Source organism: Balaenoptera physalus (assembly GCF_965194825.1).
Source record: "Balaenoptera physalus genome assembly, chromosome: 6".
Taxonomy (NCBI): Eukaryota; Metazoa; Chordata; class Mammalia; order Artiodactyla; family Balaenopteridae; genus Balaenoptera; species Balaenoptera physalus.
In genome coordinates, this window is record NC_138885.1 from 62,803,016 (window position 1) to 62,828,667 (window position 25,652).

Consider the following 25,652-nt stretch of genomic DNA (forward strand, 5'->3'; position numbering starts at 1 on the left):
AGAGCAACTAAGCCCACGAGCCACAACTACTGAGCCCGCGTGCCACAACTACTGAAGCCCGCGTGCCTAGAGCCCGTGCTCTGCCACAAGAGAAGCCACCGCAATGAGAAGCCCGTGCACCGCAACGAAGAGTAGCCCCCACTCACTGCAACTAGAGAAAGCCTGCGTGCAGCAACAAAGACCCAACGCAGCCAAAAATAAATTAATTAAAAACAAAAACAAAAACAAAATACCCAGTCTGGTACTGCATATATTAGCCCTGGCAGACTAGTACAATCCCTAAAAGAAAAGAGTGTTGGAGAGAAAGCACTATTACAGGAATGGTGAGGAAGCTCATCAGAGAAGGCAACTCTGAGAAAGTTCATATAAGCTAAGCTGTGAATAGATGAAAAATGATGAACTATGGGGAAGAAACCGATTTTGCAGATCCTGTTAAAAGGCGAAAGAAATCAAGGTGCTTTGCTTTGGTTAATCATCCCACAGTCTACAGAACCAGATGGTCCTCAGGCGACAGTCTTTCTAAATTATCCACCTAAGATGAAAAGCTAATGTGCAGCCAACTTCTGTACAGTCCACAGACTCTGAAGGACTGTATGAGCAAGAAGTTGAATTTTTAATTATAAGACACAATGTATTTGATATCATTCACACCTTGATTTAAGGACGTTTCTGAAGAAAATGCATATGATGAAATATGTAGCTCAAACACTTCTTAGAAAAAGAATAAAACAATGTCCTTCCTCATGGTTCATTAAAGAGATTATGAAAATTATAGAACCTGAATATGCAAAAACAAAAAAAGCCAGGAGCACAGACTCTGATTAGTCAAGGCTAATGCCTCACAGAGTAGTGATATACTTGAATAAATTGATTTGTCCTTGGCAAGCAAGTGTATGTCTTCATTTTAACTCAATGAATAATAAGAATTATAGAATCACAGGATAGACATGGGAGTCCCTTATTTCTTGGTGGGATGAGTCCCTTATTTCTTATGTGGGATCCACATAAACTACTTCTGACATATGCTTATTTAATTTGTCTTGTGAAAGGCTGAATATACAAACGGACAATGGCTGGACCAAATATGACAACAGAACTTTGACCACAGCCTCTGAAGCAAAATGCCAAGAATGGTCAGGACCTGGTCAGTGATTGCTAGCTTCCCTATTTTTTGCCCCTGGCTTCAACTCAGGACCAACCAGAGGAAGCAAAATATGTTTCCCAAACCAATCACCTAAGATGCTCTGCTTCTTGTAAACTCCTCTCTAGCTTGCCCATGCCAACAACCTCTTATCAGAACATACCTGAGGCCTTCCTTCTTTTCACTATAAAGTGTTCTCACTCCTCTGCCCATTTTTGAGTTTGTGTCAGATGCATGAGACGGTGGCTGACTCTTGCTATAGTGAGCAGAATAGTAAATAACCTCTGTTTGCTCTCATTTGGGTGGCTTTAATTTATTTCTATACATGACTGTTCCCAGAGAAGAAAATGTGTGCTGGGTCCCAGGGCCATCAGTAGAGGATGGGAATCAGAGTCACCTTCAAGCCCTGAGGTGCCCATCTTCATGCCGCTTGATATTTCCTTCAGGGAAGATGTCAGTGACTGGGAAGGTCATAATAGCCACTGAATCCCCACTGTGTCCCTGCTGTCAAATGATGGGATAACCCAGCCAACAATTCAAAGTGGTGAATGTATCTGTGAAGTTCTCTTAGTGATCAAGCAGCTGGCCAGATGTGCTTCAGTGTCAACCAGTCATGATACAGGTAAACTGGAGTTCTGGGTGGTTGAAAGCATTTGAAACAAGCTGGTTATAGCACCAGCTTTTATTCATTTTGCAGCTGTTTAAAAATCTCACCAATGTTGGCCTTGAGCAACCCAGCCAAGGCTTAGACTAAGAAGAAACATTGCCCTGGAAACAAAATTTCATCTCCAAACAGGGCTCCTGCACTAAAGAAATGACCTGGGGCAGGTTACTTGTTCATTTCCTCATCCCTAAAATGAGGATTACTAGACCTCTGTGAAGTTAAAATTGGATAATAAGATGGAGTATTTTTAAAGGTAAATAATTGGCAGAGCATAAATGCAAGACATTCTAAAGCACAACTGAGTTTTCAGCACAACTGATTTTATCCCAGCGTTTACATCACTCGGATTCAGATTAGCACACTACTGGCAGAAGGAGGGTGAGTGTAATTCATGGGCTGCCTGAGGGAAGAGCAAAATGTGGGGAGAGCCAGGGCTGGTGACTACTTCCTGGTTCTCCTCCCACTGCAATAAGAATGATAAAGGAGACTGGTAAGGCTCTCACTGTGGACAGAGATTAATATTCATTTCCTGGAAGCCTTGTAAAGTCACTTTCTGAAAAATGACCTGGTGCCATTTGCCATCCCACTTAGTGACTATCAGACCCGAGGTCTCACCCACAGAAACCAGGCTGTATTTTAAGCTCCTTCCAGGTGAGCAGCCCAGAAAACTCAGTGAGCAAAGTTGCCATCACTATGTCCTGTTTTATGAGGAGTGCATTTCAACTGCCACCATTGCTTCACCTCTTCTGGAAATTAGGGTTGTTTTTTTTTTTTAATTCTAGAGATAGATTCTCTGAAGTCTTGATAACAAGAAAATCACTTAGTGCAAAAATCGAATTTGACAGGAAATCCAGTTACACCCAATAGCTGACATATTAAATGTCATTGAAGTTTCTTTCAGGTTGACTTTTGTCATAGAGAGGGGTTTAAGACCAAAAAGAGAATACGTTATATACGAATTGCTTTATCCCAGTGATTCTTAACCCTGACTGCACATTGCAATCATTTGGAAAGTATTTTTAAAATGCCAATGCCTAGGTCCCATCACCAGAAATTTAATTTATCTGGGGTAGGACAAAGACGTGAGATGTTTGGAAGCACCCCAAAAGATTTTAATGGTCAATCAAGACATTTCCTCTAGGAGAAGCCACAGAGCCTGGGGAGATACCTGTAGACACTGGATCCCCATAACAAGGTGCCGTTAAATGATGGGGGAGGGCTCCAAGAGAAGCTCAAAGTGATACTTACAGCCTGTGAAGAAGATGCCTAAGTAGCTGGGAGTAGCTACACTTTGAAGACAACACTTTGAATGGTAAAATAAGTCAGGTTACCTACCTCCACCCTCCGCCACCTGGTGGGGCTTGATAGCTTTCACAGACATCCTCGCAGACAAAACTTTGCTCTCTGAAATCCAGCATCTCATTTCTGACTTAGATTCATAGTTCCTTTTGAGCTGCCCTTCTGTTTATTCCCAATCTACATGTTTGTTTTGGTGCTTCCCATGTACTTGTACTGCACGCTGTTTTCAGCAAACCATTTTCTGATTGGTCAAAAGCCCTTTGAAATCTGTCACGTGAGCAAGTCTCCCATGCTCTCAATTGTATTCTCTAGTCAATAAAAGTATGTCTCATTCCTAACGGTTCTACTACCCAGGAGATCTACTACCCAGTGATCTCCAGCTCTGCTTTCTGGCTTCATGGTCAAAAAGCAACACATTTCCTTCCAGATTTCATATATTCCATGTATTTCCTTCTCTGTTCCATATCCATCATATTATTCTCTTTGCTAAAGAAATCTCAAAATATTTTTTATTTAAAAGTCTGCAATCAGAAAACAATCTGTCGTATCATATAAATTTTTCATGCCCAGATATTTACTCATCCATTTTCCTGAAAGACCCAATAAAATAGTCAAAGAGCCACAGTCTATTTTAAATTAAAATGCATGGCTTTAAGGGCTATTTGACATGCAGTAATTATTTGCATAGTCTTCTAGCCAAGCATAGAAATTGCTAATGTCTCTGTCCTTGAAGGAAATGAACTGTGCAAAAAATTTCAAGCAAACATGATCCAACTGTTCACACAAAAGAGAGATTGCATAAGAAATGCATTGTGTCTCTACCCAAATTTCTCGTCTACTTGTCACAGATCAGCATGTACTTCACCTCTTTGGCACCAGGTAAAATCATAAACAGATGAGCTTTTCAGTAGAGGAGGGCAGACATGCCCTCTCCACAGATGGTCAGTATCACATGTCGCAGTAATGGCTGGACACGCCACGAAGGTACCATATAAAAACGGTGGGACTCAGAGCACTTCGGCTCCACTTGCTCTATGTTTAGAATTGCCTCTCTTTCAAGATGGATTTCCTTCATAGGAACGGAGTGCTCATTATTCAGCATTTGCAGAAGGACTACCGAGCTTACTACAGTTTTCTAAATTTTATGTCCAATGTTGGAGATCCCCGGAATATCTTTTCTATTTATTTTCCACTTTGGTTTCAACTTAATCAGGCAGTTGGAACCAAGATGATATGGGTAGCAGTCGTTGGGGATTGGTTCAATCTTATTTTTAAATGGTAAGCCTTCTGTTTTGTTTCATTTTTCCTAAAGCTTATTCTTAAATTTGTAGCTTGGTCTTAATGATCACATTTCAGATGTGTATAGTTTTACTTGGAAAATCTTTCAAACATACCAGTTAACTTGAAACACCTATTCCTAAATAGAACTTACATAAAGGCATAGAAATGTATACTTGATCTGGCTTAGAAGAAAATTCCAAAAGCCTGTTACATATATGATGTGATTAACCAAGGAGTGAGTTAAACGAGCAGCGCCATAATGAACAGATTGATAATTCCAGGAACCACTTTGATATTTCCAGTCTAAGTATCCAAAGCACCCAAGGACTTCGCCTGCAAGGAAAAAAGTCCCTGTTTTTATTGGAACCTAGGATGCCCAAACTCCAAATGACTGTCATGCTCTGTATTGAGACACAGGCCAGAAAGCAAGTTCTTTCAAAGTCTTTTAATCATGAGTTTTCCCCATCAATGTTCTGCTTGACTCATTTTTATAGGAGAGAATCGTTAGTCTCCAATTAAGTGATAGTTGTATATTTAAATATATATGCATATTTATATTTCTTTAAATACAGGATATTATTTGGTCATCGGCCTTACTGGTGGGTCCAAGAAACTCAGATTTACCCAAATCACTCAAGTCCATGCCTTGAACAGTTCCCCACTACGTGTGAAACAGGTCCAGGTAAGCAATTATAGCAGTCGCAGGTTAACTAAAGATATTCCAATAGAGAGCCATTGTGCATGATTATCAACTAATAACTGTACGATATCATACAGGGTACTAAAGAAAATGTCATGCATGAGGATGCTAAAAGTTCATAAACAAAAATTGCTAATGAAAAGGACAAAAGTTTTATGAGTAAGAAAATTTCATTTTTGTATTTGTAAAAGCGTTAATTAAGAGAATAGTCCCCAAATGATTTTATAGTTGGCATTTTTTAGAAGAATGTCGTGGTTTGATACTGAAACAAACAAAAAACAATTAGCTAGAACAAATTCCCCAAAAACTATATTAAAATCCTAGAAATGTTGATTTATCTGTTGCTGTGCAACTTTCACAGTTATTATAGATCTTCTGAGAATCACATGAATGAGGAGACAATAGACACAGTTTCCGTAAGAAAGATAAGGACTTCCTGGTATTACTATTGCCTATAGAAATTCTCTCTAATCTTATAATTATTTCTTTCAAATTTCTTTTTTCTCTTGTGTATACAGTATATAAGTAGACTTCTTGATCCACTTTCTTTTTTATTATAAGTAAGACTTTGTATGAGTGTAAAATCTTTACTATGGGAGTTGAGTTTAACATTTTAAAAAAGGTTTTTAAAAATATATATATAAAGGTAAACTACATGTTGTTTTAATTTCTAAGACTGTGTTATATTGTACCTCACCTCACCACAATTTGTTACATAGCCTAAAGTTCTTGGCATTTGACATCCTGAGACTAACCCTGAATACAGTCAATGTGTAAGTTCCTAATAAGTTTTCTGGATATCTTTATTTTTTGCTCTCATAAGAGTAGACATCCATCTGTTATAGTACTTATCAAACTATATTATAGTTAATTCTTTAATATCTGGCTCCTCCAATAGACTGTGCATTCCATCATGTCAGGGATGGTGTGTATTTTACCTTTGTGAAAGCAGTGTGGGATGGATGGATGGATGGATGGATGGATGGATGGATGGATGGATGGATAGCCTTTCAAACAATTGAAATGCTACTTTGGTTTACCCCAGAACTTCCCAGCATGTGTTCTGTCTTATGAGACATTTTCTGAAAAAAAAGAAAAGAAATATTACATTTTACATTCACTCCTTGGAGATGTACAACTCATGAAGCATATAAAAGGCTCTGAAAATTCCTGTTTGAGAAATAGACTTGAAGGAAACAGATCTATAAGAAATAGATTAGTCTTTATTTAACTTAGTGTTCTTCAAAAAGAGACTGGTGTTTAACCTGAATGAATCTCCCCTTGGTAAAAACTCAGGGAGGACATAAAAGTAAAGTGATTTTTAAAAAAAGATCAAGCAACATGGGAAAGATATTCCGGGAATAGAAAGGTTACCTGTCTGCTGATTTCTTCTGCCAGGATTAATACCCCTTTATAGCTTCCCTCATCCTTTTAATGACAAAGACTCCTTCTGCAGCGGCCAGCCACAAGATAGGCATGGGGGTAGCTGTTGGTACCCAGCAGTCAGTTGGTAAATCAGACATAGCAATGATAGCCTTTAGATGTTTGACTTTTCAACCCAAGGAAAATAAGCTGATTCAAGATCCAATCCAAGTACTTCAGTTTTCTCATCAATTAAAAACAATTAGATATGAAGAATGACTAAGGATGTGGCAGATTTTCTGATGCAACAGCCTGAGTTCTTACTTACCCTTGAACATTTTGGTTTCTGGACTTTGATGAACTTGAATAACCTGGGGAAAAAAATTGAAATAGTATTTTGAGGCTCAATTTGACTCAGTTTTCTTTATTTCTACCCATTTCTAAACATTACATAGAGCCTGTGCCCTGTGGCTTTTTTTTCCTGAGTTATTTGTAATTTTCATGGCTAATGTGCTATTCTATTGTCCATTTCTGATAGTGATACTCTATTAACCACCTTTCAAATGGATTGCCACTTTCTTGTTGCAGGAAGTCCATCTGGCCATGCAATGGGCTCATCATGTGTCTGGTATGTCATGGTGACAGCTGCCCTGGGCCACACCATCAGTCGGATGGATAAGTCATTCACCACTCTGCACAGGTCAGCTTTGCTCCAGTCTCTGTAGCCCTGGAACATGACAGTTTCAAACACAGAAAGTCTTTTGAAAAATTCAGCTTAGTGTATTTTTAGTTATTGAAATGTGCTTATTCAATTCTATCATATCCAAAATAGCAAAATGAATAGAAAATTAATATTTTGCTTTAAGATAATACCTTAATTAGTTCACAGCAATTACATTATAGGGTTGGATATGTTTAATTGATTAATGATTTTCTAAATGTGCCTTTGGGTTTCCATAATACAGTAATCACTTCGGTAGCTCACAAATAGGTCATCTAAAATTACATAATGATGTATTTTTGCATGCACATTCCCTTGTTTTAAGATTAACTAGACATTTTGAGAAGCATCATTTCCCTTGAATGCATCCGTTACTTTCATATAATTATGCTTTCTTCTTTGAATAGCCAGTGATTTTGACATCAATAAAATATATTCTAGCTTTAAAGATTATGCAACCTTTTAAATTAAAAACATTCTAGAGACAAACTTAAATTTGAATGTTAGTAGATTTAATGTTAGTAGATTCATAACATTCCGAAAGGCCTAGACCTTTAAGATTATTCAAAATTTTTGTAGAAATTTGACTTTTTCTTTCTTTTCTTTCCTGATATACTTTATCATTAAAACAATTCTGAGCACCACTTTAATCATAAACTATTAGGCTACCTGAGATAAGATTTGCCAGTTAATTGCATAAAAAATACTGAAACATACACCATTATATAAGTTCTTTATAATAAAAAATTTCCAAGAGCCATCTCATATTCTACTTTTTAGAGTAATATTGGGTAATATACAAAACAAGTAACCAAAGGAATGTGGGCATCTTTAAAGTTTATCCTGATGAGACTGTGACCAGTATGCCTTAAGGTATTCATTATCCCAAACAGCAACAATAGAGAGTTGTTGTAATTAAAAGAAATTAGCATTTTCTATCCATAGACAGTTTTTCAAAGTAGGAATCTAGCTAAGCCTCACCTTTTCTCTGTAGTTCATTTTCTCCTCCAATTTCCAAACCTGGAAAATCATTTGTTTCTTCTAAAAAAAAATTCTCTTGACTCCTCTTTGATTCTTATAACTGCAACATTTCTTTCATCCATCAAAATGTATTGAGTGCCTACACCTTACCTAAACATTACCACACCCTTATTGATTCTTCCATATGGATAACTCCTGCTTACTTTCTCTTTGAAAGTCTTGTTTCTCTCTATTCCTTAATTTTTCAGTAATCAAAGTTTGGTCCAATTATCAGGAACAAATCATTCAGAACACTCAAGGATTCCTAGAACTCATTATTGCTAATTCTTTTTGTATTAAAATGATGAGCATTGCTTGGATTTAAATATTTTTATAAGTTTTCTGCACACTGCTGCTTCTAATCCAAGACATATAACCCATAGGTCACTTTTCTGTTCCTTATCTTCTACGTGTCAAAAAACAAGGAGCCAGGACTCCTGAGAGTCTGTGAAATTAAACCCAGTGAAAACTTGCCCTTGATGGAATGCTCATGTGTTTTTATCAGCGTGGCAGCTGCCTCTCCAGTGAGTTTTCTTCAAGCAAAGAGAGGCTGAGAGAGGAAAGAGGAAGCACATGTGACAAGGAGTAAAAAATACATATAATTCACTCTTGATCGTTGTGGACATTAATAATTCCCCCAAACTTGAATTTCCCCTACTTCATTAAAATAATTTTCAGGATGCCAAGTTGGCTTCCTTTTATAGCATTTATTAAAATCTCAGGATATAGCACTGGTTAAGTTTAATGCATTGATGAATGTAGAAACATCTGTTAAAGCTTTTCAAATCCTATGGAGTACATAGAAAACAATTCTGGAAGAAAAAACTCTAGAATCATGATATTATATCACAGCTAGAAGATTCCTCTGAGAAAGATCATCTGGTGTCACCTCCCTCCCCCCCCCCATTTTTATGAATGATACAATTTCTTTGCCTTTTATGCTTGTATCTATTCTTCCATCGTAGACTCACCTGGTCATTTCTTTGGAGTCTTTTTTGGTTGATTCAAATCAGTGTCTGCATCTCCAGAGTATTCATAGCAACACATTTTCCTCATCAAGTTATTCTTGGAGTAATTGGTGGTAAATATGATCACTTACCTTTAGTTGTGTCATTGAACGCTTTACTGTCATTTGTTTTATGTTGACTCTCTCTGCTAATGTTCCCCAATCTCAGGTAATCCTATCAAGCCACTGATACTTAATGCTACCCTGGGAGCTTAAGTGGTTCCTCACACCTTTCAAAGTCTCCATGGACACAATGGCACATTCTCACTCAGTAGGATAAACCCATTACCTCTTAGTGAGATGGGCTTCTCTGAAATGTGGCTAGAGCTGAGGCCAACTCCCAAACCACCACTTAGGATGGCGTGCTTGTGTCTCGGTTTGGGGGATTTAATAAGGCCTTCCAACCTGCACACCATGCCACTCTCTCTGAAATACCTGCAGTGATTATTACCTGACTGTGGACTTCATTCAGCAGCTGCTTTGTATTTCCAAGGCAGCATTCACCATGACTGAGTTTACACTGTTCAGCCCCATGTACCTTTTAAAGGCTCTCTACGTTAATTGGCTGTGGCAATTGAAAAATTCATTGCAAGCACCTAGATCAGTGCTCTGCCTATAAAGTGGTTGTCACTCAGTGCCCTGGACTCCTGACCCATCCCCCTGCACTAATGTGGATGGTGAAAAGACCATGGGGCAAGTGTGGTTTTAGTTATTGCCTTAAAAAAGGGCTTTGGAAAATGGATAGAACCTAGGTTTCTACAGCCCTTTATCACTGAAAACTATGGCTAAACTCTTTAATGCAGAGAGGAATAATTCCTGAGAGGCTCAAAGGCACACGATTATCTTCAGTGTCTCTTTCCAATCCCCAGGCATGCTTGTGGCAGAGGCCTTTGAACACACTCCAAGGATCCAAACGGCCAGCCTGGGCACATACTTGAAGACCAACCTCTTCCTCTTCCTGTTTGCACTTGGCTTTTACCTGCTTCTCAGACTGCTTGACATTGACCTGCTGTGGTCCGTGCCCATAGCCAAGAAGTGGTGTGCCAACCCTGACTGGATCCACATTGACACCACGCCTTTTGCTGGACTCGTGAGAAACCTTGGGGTCCTCTTTGGCTTGGGCTTTGCAATCAACTCGGAGATGTTCCTCAGGAGCTGCCGAGGGGAAAACGGCTATAGGCTGAGCTTCCGGCTGCTCTGCACCCTGGCCTCGTTGACCACACTGCAGCTCTACCATTTCATCAAGATCCCGACTCACACGGAGTATTTATTTTACGTGCTGTCTTTCTGTAAAAGTGCGTCCATCCCGCTGACTGTGGTTGCCCTGGTTCCCTACTCTATTCATATGTTAATGAAACCGAGTGAAAAAAAGATTCATTAGAGTTGTGCGGAGGGTTAGTGCCGTGTGGCCCCAGGATGACCCTCCTCCTGCATCCTCCGGTAGGACCACAGGGCGGGGAGAGACTGGAGGCTTCCATTCGGAGGTCACAAAATGGCGGCCATAGGACCCAATCCATCCATGTGTATGATTAGTTTGGCCTTCGGGGTGGTCTTTTTTTTTTTTTTTTTTTTTTGTCCTATTTTAGATTAGTTGCCAACATTTAAAACCAGGATATTTGACACAAAACCCTGAATTTCTGTATTTTCCCGAAAAATCTGACAATATGGTAACACAGGGCCTGCGTTCCCACCTGGAGACAATCCACTGTTGCTGACTGACCCCAGTAGGAGACGTGCTCTTTGCAGGCTATCACAGTTTTCAGTACCCTACAGGACCCCCAGTATCAGATAACTTTATCATCTTAAAGTCAGGCTGCTTCTGGCTCCTGTGGGCATTTTAACGGCAATCAAACCTGATCCCCTCAGCGTTCAGATAAGGAAATGGAGGTTTATTCAGTTGAAAGAACTCACCGTTATCACACCACCGTCAGAACAGGAATTAGAACCCAATCTTCTGACATGTATTTCCATGACACTATGTTTTGTTTCTTCAAGAAGTAAAAATCTGTAAGAATGAATGCTTTTACATAGGTTCTATGATGTTTGCCATGTAAATCAGCTATTTTTTCAGAAATGACATTAAAATACCATATGCTGTTTGACTTAGACCATGCATGCAGGGTCTTGATGGGGCCAGCAGTAGCTCTAGTTATGGTTACATATCCACAGGAAAGGAAACAGGCCAGGTTACTGTCTGGACTTGAATCTCTGCTTAACTCCTGGTCTCTGTTTTATGGTAGTGCTTTCCAATATTTTAATAAATTCTGCTGAAGATGTTCGTCTTAGAACATTATTTACTCCCCAAAGGTTTATCTCTTCACTATGACATCCTTATACTTTATTTTTAGGAGCTAATCTTTCAAAACCAGGGAAATCAAGTGCCTTCCTCAAGGTCATGCTCTAACCCAGGAAAACTATGAAATGCTTATATCTATTAGCTGGGTTCTGTGTGTGCTGAACTGTGATGAAAATCCACAGCTTTATTTCAGAAAATTATTATTGATGGAATATTAATATACTAAAATTTTTTCAGTAAAGTTTTTTTCCCCTCATTGGACCTAGTAATTCTAGACTTTAAGTTGATAACTAGGGAATTCCCTGGCAGCGCACTGGTTAAGAATCCGCCTGCCAATGCAGGGGTCATGGGTTCGACCCCTGGTCCGGGAAGATCCCACATGCTGAAGAGCAACAAAGCCCGTGTGCCACAACTACTGAGCCTGCGCTCTAGAGCCTGCGAGCCACAACTACTGAAGCCTGCATGCCTAGAGCCCGTGCTGCGCAACAAGAGAAGCCACCGCAATGAGAAGCCCGCGCACCGCAACGAAGAGTAGCCCCCGCTCGCCGCGACTAGAGAAAGTCCGCATGCAGCAGTGAAGACCCAATGAAGCCAAAAATAAATAAATAAATAATAAAATAAATTTTAAAAAAGAAGGAAAGAAACCGCTTAGGCAGCAAGAAGAAGAGCTTCTCACAGCCTTGGCGAAAATGCCTGCCTTTAATAATGATGGAAAAGACTCTTCTGCTTCCAATTTATTTGCCAAAAGTAAGTGGAATTGAGCTTATTTGACTTAACTGTAACTATAACCATATATTCAGAATGTCCACATATCTACATATTCAGAAGAAAAATGTCAATATCATGAGCTTTCAAGATGAGAAAATCTAGACAAGTGACTTGAGAAACATACATTTGAAAAGATATGCAAATTAACAAGAAGAGTGTGGAATCCCTTCCCATTGACAACCTTTTGAATGGACATCTGCCTTAGTGGGTTAAGTTGGTGCCTTCTCTATGCCTATTTCAGTACAACAGAAGGGTGATTTAAAAAATTATTATAAGGTGCCCTTTAAACTCAAAGTTATATCTCTAAATGCTTTATATTTATTCACACCCTGTAAATAAATTCAAGATCAAAGTGGTACATATACATACAAAAAAAAACTTGCTATAAGAGAAAGTCAAAAGACTTGGTTTTTAAAATGTGAGTCATTTCTTAAGGATATGAAGACTGTATATTCCAGCACTTCAATTGAACTTTCTGCAATGATGGAAATGTTCTGTATCTGTATGGTAGCCACAGCTACATATGGCTATTAAACTCTTGAAACACAGCTAACGCAACTGAGGAATTGCATTTAAAAATTTTATTTACTTTTAATTAATTTAAAGTTAAATAGTCATATGTGTCTGTGGCTACTGAATTGGATAACACAGATCAAGTCCCAAAGTGCTTTCCCTGAAAAAAAAATTTTTTTTATGTTGTCACCTGTACCACATCCCTGTGAGACAGCATGAATCGATATTAACTGCTTTATTCTATATGGAGAAACTGAGGTATCAGTGGTTTGTTGGCGGAGCATGGACAAGGTATGTTTATTCCAACCAGGAGATCTTTTGATTAGCCCATGGATGTTACTTTCCAGATGAAAAAAATAATAGTTACTGTCAACAAGTTCAAAACATGCATGGTGATAAGTAAATCCCATTGTGATCTTCACACATTTAAAAAGAAATTTTAACATGTGTGGTAACTGACACGAAACATTTCTGGGGCTCGAAGGATTAAAGTGACCATAAAAAGTTAATAGTAAACTCTGCTACGTTTTCGAGAGAAATCCTCTGCAGATCTGGGAGTCTCTGTCTGTGCAGCTCTCTTGTCTTACTCTGTCCTGTGAGCTCTAACTGCCTTGGTGTCCCAGGACTCTTAGCTCTGTCACCTCAAATCAGGGAGTCTGAGTTCCCTCTCCCTGCACTGTGCCCCAGAAACCCTTGAAGGGTCACAAAACTGAGTGGGACTTTATCCAATATTCACAGGGCTGGATGACTTTCTGACCAAGTTTTCCTGCTTGTCTGGGTCTCTCATACCCATATGATGGATATCAGTACTTCTGAAGATATTCAAAATCTATTCAAAATCTATTCAAAAAGGATCGCTGGTATCTAGTTGCACCTGAGGATTTGGCCCTTGTTGACTGACTGTCCTAGCCTCTCTGGAAATTGCAAACAGCTTTCTGGAAGAATGAACCTCAACGCTGCCAAGAAACTAAGGTGGTGTTCCTAATTTTTCCTTCCCCTTACCTTTAATGCTTTCTGATGGTGATTCCACACTGAAGGTAAAGTGGTGGTACTTGTTTATTTTGTTAAGTCTTCATTTTGTTTTTCTTAAAAAAAAAAGTTAACAGCAAGAAAGGTCTATAAGAAGCAATACTCCAGAAACTTCTGTCAAATGACAGCAACTCATGAGAAAATTCTAAGAATTAGAAACGCTTCCTTTTAGCTCTGCAGAGGACAAATGCAATTTATGTCAAATGTGAGGCCGATTTGGTGTGGAGTACTAATTACTGTCTTTGTTATTCTTTGATGGAGATCACAGTAATGACTTGGAAGAAATCACATCTCATTTCTTTTGGTAGCACAGATGTGATTGCCCTCAAGGAGGGAAGAAATTCAAAGGTTGAGGTTATAAAGGTTAACACAAAGCTGATCAATTATTTGGTTTTTAATTTCTTGGAATCTTTTCTTCGAACATTTTGCCAGGTGATTTCTGAATCTATCTTCTGCTCAAAAACTGTGATATTTCCCCCCAAAAACACTATGTTCTGAAGAAGCTGCTGGGACCCAGGGAAGGTAATGAGAAGAGTGGCAGCTGTGGTCCTGCCGAGTGGGATTTGTGGCAAAGACCGGGGGCTGCCAACAGGAGCGATCGCTCTCACCCACCTTGGCCCATTTCCAGAGCTGGCCCAAGCGAGAGCAGAAACCACTGCCCTGGGACAATCTGGGCGCTCTGCAGGAGGAGCAGTCCACATATGTGCCTGGGAAAGAAACCCGGAGCTGATTAAGATGAAGAGCTTCCTCCTCCTCTATCTCCCCGTTGCCTTCCATATCAGTTGGGCCAATCACGCCCCAACTTCTGTTCAAAGACTTGACTTCTTCTTGAATTCAGTCTTGGGAACAGTACTGGCCAGATTGTCATCCCTGCTCACACGCCCTGCCATTAATGGAAGGGGTTTTCTAAAGGTGGGCGTTGAGTTCACCCATCACTGCCTTTCTTAGATGCCACCCTTGCCCTCAAACTCAGTAATTCCTCATTGAAAGCATCTGATCCTCGAGATCTCTTTTTCTACAGAATCATTCCAAACTCCGCCTTTTTATAATTCTTTTGAGTGAAAGAAATTGTAGAGGCCCTGCTGTCTTTCTATTTGAAGATTGCATTGACTTAACAAGGGGGAAGTAAATGTTCCTGTCCGAGTTCGTGAGATTTTTGTGTGCATCTTATCCTTTTAGCATTGGAGTATTGGTGCCCTGCTCATGCTGGCCAATCAAGAGACGGTGCCGCACGTCCCTATATGGATCCCAAAAGGTGTCAGAACTCAAGGGGGCAGGTGCTAGAGAATTCACAGACAGATAGATGTACAAAAGACTTCTTGGAGTTTGGCAGCAAGCACCCGGAATGGAGTCCTTAGACTGGTTTCTAACCTGTCTCTGCGTCTAACCACTGGGATACTGGGAGTCCATTTAATGTTAGTAGATTCAGTTGACCAGTTTCTAAAATGAGGGGCTTAAACTAGGCTTAGAATGAAAGGTTCCTTCCAGCTCTGACATTCTGCAACTCTGAGGATCTCATTCAATAAAACTGGAAGGAGAGCCAGAGTACATTAAATTTTACTTACATGCAAATGAACAAGGCTGTAAATTCTAAAGTGTACTCCATTTTGTAATTTGCTACTTTAAGAAACAATTTTAGACTTATGTAATACATTTTAGTCTTTAAAACATCCTATTCCTATTAGTATCTGAATTGTATCGCTATGAAAGGAGATGCATGGAGACGTGAAATAATGTAACTGATCTTAGAGGGCAAAATTATTCATATGAAAGTATTCACAGACTTCCTGCTCGAGTATCTTCCAAAAGAAATCCTGTAACTAAATCACCAGCTCCATTTCCCCTTCCTTAACATCCTAAAGAAGAAATTCTTCTTGCTGGAAGAGATACTAATGGGATATGTACAGTAACAGGCTGAGTGAGAAGAAGGGAAGCACAAGAAAATTCACTCTGTGGGAGGAAGGGTTTAACCAACTTGCTATGTGAGGAAAGTGCTAGAACTTTGAAAGAGCATTTTAGTAAGTTTGTTGTGGACTCATTGTGGATCTCTCAAAGAAATAAAGATAATATTTACTTTTTAATTCTTTATGGCTGTTGAAATGTACTTCTTGAATACAACAAAAATTCTAACGCCAAATTTTATGATGCCAAGGTTTTTGAGGATGACCGTGCTAAATTAAATTAGAGATTCAGTTCCACATAGCTTCTAAAATCGTCTCAGACTCAAGTAGGGCCCCTTGTGTCTTTGCTCATTTTTCTCTCTAACTCACTCTGTCCACCCACCTGACAAACACTTATTAAATGCCTTTACGTGCTAGAGAATCAAGGATAAGTTTAATATAGGCCTTTCCCTGGGGTAGATCCCCAGGGGCTCCAGGCTCTGGGTAGACTCTAGGGACATCTCTGGCTTGTGGGCTTGGAACGTTTGGATTGACACTGTCTCCAGCTACAAATTAGCTGGTAACATTATTCCCCATCTCTTCTAAACCCCTGCCTGCCCCCCTTTCAAATTCATCCTCTTCTTGAATCACTTTCTTTTCGACTCTAGCTATATCTTGCCAATGGAATACAGATCACTCCCAGTCTGACACCAATTGTATAATGGGAGAGAATGAGAAAGCATAATCACAAAACACTAAGTTTCTAAGTAAAGGCCTCATTCACTCAAAGCGTAATAAAGTGGGGTATATGGAATGTTCCTGAAAAACCACTAGAATGAGCTGCAAAGGACATCCATCCAGTGACATCTCCTTCTCATAGCAGTGACTTTTGCAAAAACACTGAGCAATTTCTTCTTTCACTCAATGTTTTTGGAATACTTCTGGATATAAAAGTCATATTTTGAGGTCATTTGTGCACACATCAATACTTCAACATTGCTTTATTGTCTTTATGCTTATGTTTCAACATTTTTTATTAATAAAAATCTAAGTGTATCTACTGAGTGTGTTAATCCATAATCAACAACAAAAACTACAACTACGACAAACTACTTCAGTAGCTTATACAAGTGAGAGGTGTTTTTTTCTTGTGTAATAGGTTGGCTGGAGGTGGGCAGTCCAGGCTGCAACGGCTGCCTAAGGATGTCCAGGAATCAGGCTCTGTCTCTCTTCCTGCTCTGCCATCCATAGTGTGTGGTTTCTATCCAAATGGCCACAGCATTACTGCTGTGCATCCAGGAAAGAAGAAAGGGGAATGCAAACGGGCTTCCTTAACCCAGGCTTTGTTCCAGAAGGGAAAGCCTCCATAGAGACTTGTGTCTATATTTCATTGACCAGAACAGTCACATGGCTTACCCTAGCTGTAAAGGAGTCTGGGAAGGTAAATATTTTACTTTCCAACCTCTGAGATAGAGGCCCCTCTATCTCAAGGGGAAAGCAAGGGGAAAGGGTGTAGGACTGGGTGTCAACCTAGAGCTTCTTATGTATATAACAATGAATGTAACTTACAGCTGCCTTCCTCCTCTGCAACCTACTAAATGGTTTCACAATAACACACAAAAATTATGAAGGCGAGGTGCTTTCTAAATTATGAAATGCTTTGTGAATGTTACTATGGGGTATATTTAAATGATTAATTGAATTTTCAAACTCTAAGGTATTTTATGAAAACATTGCTCATCTCTTACTTTGACTCCATACTTGATATATCAGAAATATATACTCTCAACCAATAAGATAGCACAATTTTCTTTCTTTTCTGTAGTCATTCTTAACTGTAGACACTAGCTCTGTGTCACCTTCAGTAAACAGCTCCCTTTCTACCTCCAGCTATTCTGTTCTTCTCACATCTATCTCTTTGTACCTGAGAGTAAGAACTGTACCTGAATTATAGGAAGGAAGGAACTGCCAACTCACTGACTGGCTATATATTCTTCTTCCTTTTTCTACTGCACAGTTTGTCTTAGCGCTAATTTATTGGGTTGAGTAGTTGCATCCAGACAGCTACATGCCAATCATGCATACCCTGATTACTCATTATGAGCCTTAAGGATACCATACAACTTACTAATGAGCACATTATAATGTTGGCCAGTGCTAATTAGATGATAATCATGTGCATTGCTTTATTTACAGTCTATCCATTTAAATTAATTGGACATTTAACTGAACACAGTGTGAAAGAAATTGGAATTGTGTTTCAAATTTCGTTTAAGTTAATTTCACCTGACGTCTCTTATAGGCAGGTGAGATTACTCACTTGATCTGGACATTTTCAGCAAATACAAATGGACATAATGCTTATTTTATAATGGCACACACGCATATGTAAATTTGTCTCAAAATGTGTTTGGAAACAGCAACCAAATTTGCAATTTTTTATCTCCACTAATATCCTTATGTGATCTGACTGCAGAGAGATTCTGCATGCGTAAGAGATATTAATAGATCCAACTCTTAGTTGGAAACATGAGGCGGGATCCTAAAACAACCTGATGAGAATATTCTGATATTACCTTAGGATAGGAAACTTACATTAATTCATAAATAATTAATAATTAATTAATATTAATAAATATTTGGTGAACTATACCTAATTATGATCCTATGTATTTTCCTCTTTCAGGACATAGCATCAAAAAATTAAAGGATCTACCTTTTTAAGTGAGTGTATGATTGCCAAAAATTGCATGCATGACTGCACTACTAAATTCAAAGTCTTTTTATTGAAACAATTTCCTAAGAGCACATGTAGAATAGACTTAGAGTAACTGTATGAAAAGGTGTTTCTATACAAAAGGATCCAGAGGCCAACTCTTCTATTTTTTTCTCAAATAGTAGCATTTCTGGTTTATGGGTATCTGCTTCAATGCAGTTTTGAGACACTTACATGACAGAATTTCTTTAGGCCTCTCTCATTCTTGAGAATAGTTTGCTAGGTATACAATTCCAGGATGGAGATAACTTTTCTCTCAGAATTCTGAAGGCAAATCTTTATGTCTTCTGACTTTTAGTGTCATTGTCAAGAGATCCTATGTCATTATGTTTCTTTATTATATGTCTCTTAGAAAATTTTAGTATCTTCTCCTTTCCCCCAGTTTTCCAAAATTGCATAATAGTGTGTCCAGGTAGGATCTTTGTTTATTTATTATATTTGACACTTGGTGAACTCTTTCAAGTTGGAAATTCACATCCTTCAATTATAGGACATATTCTTGGACTATTTAATCATTTGTCCCCTCAGTTTTCTCTACACTGTCTTTCTGGAACTGCTGTTAGCTAATTATTGCATCTCCTGAATTGTTCCTCTAAATTTTATTTTCTAACTTTTCATCTCTTTCTGTCCTACCCTCAGGGAAATTTCCCCAACTTTATCTTCCAATCCTTCTATTTTTTTTCTTCTGTAAACTTTTATTAACTGGGGTAACAGGGAGAGTTTGATCACAGCAGAACCCACCCTGAAAGCATTAGAAATTACAGAAAGACGAGATAAGTGTCAGACACAACAGATTAAGCAAGTCCCTCCATCACCTGAGAAACAATAATATAAAACTGTAGAAACCAAATCTTTGTGAGTGATACAGGATACGGAACAAAAATGAAGACATTGGCACTCTTGGTGTTGCAAAATAAACTCGCAACTTTATTTCTATATTTTTGAAGTTGTAATTCAATGTTTTTCCCAAATCATTTCAAGCCTTCTCCAGTCAACATTTCCCCTCTATCAATAACTTCCAAGGACCTTATTTAAAAAATAACTCTTTCTTTAAAATTTTTATTTATTTAATTTATTTATTTTTGGCTGCGTTGGGTCTTCATTTCTGCCTGTGGGCTTTCTCTAGTTGCAGCGAGCGGGGGCCACTCTTCGTTGCGGTGCGCGGGCTTCTCATTGTGGTGCGCGGGCTTCTCATTGTCGCGGCTTCTCTTGTTGCAGAGCACAGGCTCTAGGCATGCAGGCTTCAGTAGTTGTGGCACACGGGCTCAGTAGTTGTGGCTCGCGGGCTCTAGAGCACAGGCTCAGTAGTTGCGGCGCATGGGCTTAGCTGCTCCGTGGCATGTGGGATATTCCAAGACCAGGGCTTGAGCCCGTATTCCCTGCATTGGCAGGCAGATTCTTAACCACTGCGCCACCAGGGAAACCCCTAAAAAATAACTCTTAATCATCCATTTTTCTCACCCCACACATTCTATTCCAGGAAACTGGCAGCCTCCCAGCACAGAGCTTATGTTCCTCCTCTTTGAAATGCAAACTTAAACAGATTTTGGTCTTCTTTCTTCAATATTACAAGATGAGCACATGCTTACTGCAAAGCTTAATTCCTTCTCATGGCATTTTTATTCTGCAACTTACTTGTCACTGCCATTTGTCATAACTTAACTAGAATGCTGTCCTCCACCCTCTCCCTCCCTGACTTTGCAACCATCAGTTCTCCTGACCTAACTAGTTAACCTGTTAAACCACCTGTGTGGTTATTTACCAGGAAACACTGGACCAGAAACATAAATAATATACCTCAATATACAATAGCTCAGGCTTAATTTGTAGGCAGAATTTCATTTGTTGGCCATAGGAAGAAAGCACTTATACAAGGTAAAATTCACTATTTTCATTTCACGCTGGAATTTGGAGAAACAAAGGACAGCAACCAATGTGGAGGGGGATGAGGAGGAGTACAGGCTTGGGATAGAGCCCCTGCTCCAGGCACACCGGCAGAATCTAGTCCGGCAAATGGGGACTTCACCACCCACATACTACACCTTGAATCTATAAATCAACATCCCTGGCTGGTAAGCTCCCGCTAATACTTGCCTTTTTCTGCCCGTTTCAGCCTGAGAGCATCCAGAGTATCAAAGTCCTCCTTTCCCCATCCTCATCCTTAGACATAAATGAATCTGCTTTCACATGCAAGCAAACTTCAGTCAAAAAATACGGTTGGTCTTCAGTCCTTCTGTTCTTCTCCACATGATCTTGGCCCAACTCAGTAAACATTTGTTGAGTGCCTATTCTCGACCAGGCTTTGTGTACACTGAGGGTTCACAAATGCAAAGGATGGCTCTCTGTCCCTGAGAAATTCGAAGTCTCATTTCCTCCAAGTCTTGCTAATACCCACGTAGTAACTGGGACTGGCTCCTGCATGGAGAAAGCACTGGGTGATGGCTGAGCAGCTGCTTGACGTTGGATTCTCACTGCCACTGACCCTAGTTTCTTTCATGTTCTATATACAGACATTTAAAACTAAATTACTATTGAAAGTCATTAGAAATTAGCTCAGATGCCAATGTATGACCGTGTCTGTAAAAGTAAAATATCATTATTTCTGCTTAAAGAAAAGAAAAAAAAAAAAAACCCCACAGCACTTCTGTAATTGGTGCACCAACTGTGCATGAAGTTCTCAGGTCAGGTCAACTGATGGGGGCTCCTGTGGTGACTAGTTTGTAGTAGGCTCCTTTCTGGGCCATCAGTTCTTCATGGGTCCCCTTTTCAATCACTATCCCCTGTGACATGACAGCAATGATATCCGAGTTCCGGATGGTGGACAAACGATGGGCAATGACAATGCAGGTCCGACCTTCTCTGGCTTTGTCCAAGGCGACCTGCACCGTCTGCAAAGAGAAGATGAAAAGTTGATGCAAAGACGCACGCTTGTTCCCTGGCCCACCATCGCGAGAGTTCTATTTCATACCACCTGATTAACATCTCTATATTCAGGGGTTAAACCCGAAGGCTTGACAGGAGAGAGAGGATTAAATAAATATTCGCTGAATGCAATGCATCAGTGACTTAAATTGCAGTCTACAAGCTGAAAAATTTCAGTGAAGCCAGAATGAACCAAACTACAAGATCACAAGGTAATTTTACAATACTTGAGGGTCTAGTTTGCTAAAATGAAACCAAGGAAACAATGTAAGGTAACAGTTAAACGGTCACTCCTGATACTGTCCTTCATTGAGGACATTTTAGCTCTCTCCAAAACAGAATCCTGACTTTTAAGGAGTTAATTTTAAATGGTAAGTTTCATAATTGTGTTTTGCCCAATTACATTTCCTTTCATGCAAACTGCACATCAGATACCGCCTCTAACTTTGTGTTGTATGCTTCCCACCTGCTCTGCCATGGAACTTTAGAACTATAAAATATGAAATGCCTATCAGATGGCCTGGATTATTTTATTTTATTTAAGAAAGCTCATTATTTGCCCATGAAAAAAGTGTCACCTAGCCTAAACAATCTTAAAAAGAATTCTTATTTTAAAGTGAAAAAAATTTTTTTATTTGAAGCAATCCTATTTTAAAATCACTTTCTCTAGACTATTGTCTTTGGGTGCCGCAAAGAAGTGGCAATTTCTACTATTAATGAATCAGAAAATTAACAATACTGCCATTTTATAAGGACAAATATTACAGCAAAAAACTCATTTACAATGATCTAAGACTTTAGAAAATCAATACCTACCTTTTCACTTTCTGTGTCTAAGGCAGAAGTAGCTTCATCTAGTAGCAAGATTTTAGGATCTCGTACGATGGCCCGAGCAATAGCAATGCGTTGTTTTTCCCCTCGAGAGAGTTGAGACCCCTGGGACCCAACATTAGTTTCATATTTCTGGAGAAAATATGGTAAGTTTGAGAACCAGAAACAGCCATTGCTCCTATGCTGTATGGAGCCCACATCAATGACCCCTCTGAGGGTTTAAACAATTTGTTTTTTGTGAAATTGGGAATAATTTGTATAAAGGATGTCAAATCCATTTAGGAATATTAAAAAAAACATGGCGTTTTATGACCTTTCATGTTGGGAAACACGGGGACTTTGTATCCCTTTCTCTGCATTTCTTTTAGGTTTGTATTTTTGATCTCTTTCTCCTTGCGTATGAGATCTTCCCTGATTTAAGATTCCCTGATTTCCAAACTCCTGTCTGGAAGATCTTTCCAAGACAGAATGATCCTAGGCATAGAAGGGCCTTCAAGAGATCTCCTGGTCCATTCTCTTGTTGAGGTAGCATCATTCTGGAACACAAGCCTAACTTTCAATCTTCACTCTTGCTGCATACCAGCTCTGTGATCATGAACAAATTATTTAAATTTCTGTGAGCTGCAAACTCATCTGAAAAATGCAGATATTAATAACTAGTTAACATATTTGTTGTTTTAGATGAAATTATGAAGGAAAATCCCTACCTGACGCCTATGTAAAAAACAGTTACATTCACAGAGTATTTACTATGCATCAGGTATTGTACTAACTATTCTAGCCAGCTTATCATTTAATGTTTACAGAAATCATTTTCTCCCTATTACTATTTTTCAGTTTCCATGTCTTAATTTTCTTAGTGACCAACCACCAAGAGAGACCCTTGGTGGATGGAAAAATGCAGAGTCAATATCACACTACATTCAAACTTGGCTCTGGGAAAGTGAGGCATTCCAAGGCAAATGCAACTTACCCACCACACACAGGAGTTGCTGCCAAGTAATGAAATGATCATGATGACAATAGTAACAGCAGCAGCTTTCTTTGTGAGGCTATTATGTGTGCTCTCTCATTCTAAGTTATTTTTTGCATTTTGTAGATGACTGAGTCTCAGAAAAGTAATTGTTACAGAAGTAACTTTACACTAGAAAGTGGCCAAGCTTGGATTCAAATCAATGTCTGTTCCAAATCTCAGGATTTTTTTCCGTTATGCTAAGCTGATGCTCAATGTGGTACTGCTTTACTTACAACAAGTAATAGAGCATCCTTTGCGTTGGATAATATACTACTTTCCAAAACTAAAGTTTATGTTGATGAAGGACATATATTTTGCGTAAAAGACTGAGACGATTTCAGGGCACTGGGAAATAAGTTGTGTTGCCTTTGACCTTCTCCTTGAGCCACAATCATAATACTTTTTAGTCATTCTACCTCTCTCCCTCCCCATCTGCCATAGGGAATGACTCTGACTTGGTACCCACCTCTGGAAGGGACATGACAAAGTCATGCAGCTGAGCCTGCTTTGCGGCTTCTATGACTTTTTCTGTGGGGATTTCTTTGGTGTTGTCTCCATACTTGATATTGTCCACTATGCTACAGGCAAACAACACTGGTTCCTGGGAAACGATTCCAATCTTCGAGCGGAGAAACTGGACATTTACATTTTTGGTGTCATGCCCATCTATCATCTGCCAATAGAGGTGACAACCAGGGCACTGAGTTTTAGAATTCCAGCAGTGAGGAAAGTTTGTATCCTAGAGTTAGTGTTATGCAAGATATTTGCTTTGCTTAAGAGACAACAATCCAAGGACTCTTGGAAATAAATTATGTTGCCTTTGACCTCTGGAGGTGGTGTCTGCCAGAAGTGGTGTCAAAGTTGTGATCAGACATGGTTGTTTGTTTCCCAAACTCTAGTTCTACAGGTAGTATTATACAAACAGGAAAGGCACTCCAGACAGTATCTAGTTAAAAAAAAAAAACTTCCCCTTATCCTTTGGTGCAGCACATCCTCTCCAAGTACACAGAATTGCTCAATTTTGAGACTCCATGGGTTATGAAATGGGGTTTCCTATGTAAAGCTATTGGACAATGTAAGAATCAAACCTGTTTCCTTGATTTCACTGATACTAACCTCTGAATAATTGAGATAACAGACCCCAGTAAGAAAGAAGTATATTTGTTTACTTAGTCAACCAACAAACATTTATTGAATTACCTGCCACAAAGGCACCATGCTAGACAGTCTTTTGTATGCTATATAAAGAAAAAATAATTTGTAGTGAGGTGGATGGACCTAGAGCCTGTCATACACAATGAAGTAAGTCAGAAAGAGAAAAACAAATACTGTATGCTAACACATATATATGGAATCTAAAAAAAAAAAAAAAAAAGTTCTCATGAACCTAGGGGCAGGACAGGAATAAAGACACAGACATAGAGAACGGACTTGAGGACACGAGGAGTGGGAAGGGTAAGCTGGGACGAAGTGAGAGAGTGGCAGGGACTTATATATACTACCAAATGTAAAATAGATAGCTAGTGGGAAGCAGCTGCATAGCACAGGGAGATTAGCTCGGTGCTTTGTGACCACCTAGAGGGGTGGGATAGGGAGGGTGGGAGGGAGACGCAAGAGGAAGGAGATATGGGGATATATGTATATGTATAGCTGATTCACTTTGCTATAAAGCAGAAACTAACACACCATTGTAAACAATTATACTCCAACAAAGATGTTAAAACAATAATAAAGAAAGAAAGAAAAAATAATCTCTGTTTTTTAGGAACTCATGATCTACCTAGGCAGTTAATTACAGGAACTCATATGTCTACCATTTGAGCTCTTTCACTTAAAAGCCTTAGAATAGTAAAGGTACAGTATGTCTCACATACTATAATACTGTAAAGTATTTGGCCCCATGATTTCAGAAAAAGATCATATTAAATGGTGTCAATATATGATGTTTTAGATAATTTTTTGGCAGTGTAAAAAACAAACACTACTAGAAAAAATATAAGGCATTCTTCAACAATTAGCCCTCGCTCATCTTCCTCTATGCATTTTCCATAGTACTTATAGACTGCAAAGCATGATTTAACAATTAAATACTGGAGCTGTTTGCTAATTGTTGTCTATATGCTAGTATTGTAAGCTCCTAGAAGACATAAGACATGCTTCATGCTCTTTAGAATTTCCCATAGGGCCTAATGCAGTGCTGGGCACATCATAGGTACCCAATTAAATGTTGAAAACGTTGAATGTCTGCATTTGTTAGCTTCCTTAAGAGCAAAGAGGATTTTTAAAAATTGCATTAAAGGTGGTATTTTTCCTACTGAAAAATGTTTGTAGAAACATTTTACGATGATGTAACAAAATATATTGTGTCTATGAAATGCAAGGAATCATATTGATTTCTTCATGGGCATTGCTTTCTACCTGCGACCAG

The 25,652-nt window shown here is 39.0% G+C and overlaps 2 protein-coding genes across 4 annotated transcripts in view; one reads left to right on the forward strand and one right to left on the reverse strand.

Annotated features, from left to right (window-relative positions):
• The first annotated feature begins 4,132 nt into the window (after nt 1-4,132).
• Nucleotides 4,133-18,020, forward strand: G6PC2 (glucose-6-phosphatase catalytic subunit 2). The gene is made up of 5 exons (XM_082465524.1): nt 4,133-4,382; nt 4,958-5,067; nt 7,036-7,147; nt 9,154-9,269; nt 10,064-18,020. Exons 1-5 carry the CDS (start codon nt 4,165-4,167, stop codon nt 10,573-10,575), a joined length of 1,068 nt encoding a protein of 355 aa, XP_082321650.1. The 5' UTR covers nt 4,133-4,164; the 3' UTR covers nt 10,576-18,020.
• An 88-nt stretch (nt 18,021-18,108) lies between these two features.
• Nucleotides 18,109-25,652, reverse strand: part of ABCB11 (ATP binding cassette subfamily B member 11) — a 145,502-nt gene continuing 137,958 nt past the window's right edge. For all 3 annotated transcript variants that reach the window (XM_082465330.1, XM_082465331.1, XM_082465332.1), the window contains 3 exons: nt 23,691-23,897; nt 22,195-22,341; nt 18,109-21,344 (listed from right to left, as the gene is read on the reverse strand). In XM_082465330.1, the coding sequence (XP_082321456.1) occupies nt 21,144-21,344; nt 22,195-22,341; nt 23,691-23,897 (555 nt within the window). In that variant the 3' untranslated portion in view covers nt 18,109-21,143. The remainder of the gene's footprint in view (nt 21,345-22,194; nt 22,342-23,690; nt 23,898-25,652) is intronic.

Coding starts and splice junctions, on each gene's coding strand:
- G6PC2 (XM_082465524.1), top strand. CDS start 4,165: ATGGATTTCCTTCATAGGAACGGAGTGCTCATTATTCAGCATTTGCAG. Junction 4,383..4,957: donor TTCAATCTTATTTTTAAATG/GTAAGCCTTCTG, acceptor CTTTAAATACAG/GATATTATTTGGTCATCGGC. Junction 5,068..7,035: donor TACGTGTGAAACAGGTCCAG/GTAAGCAATTAT, acceptor TTCTTGTTGCAG/GAAGTCCATCTGGCCATGCA.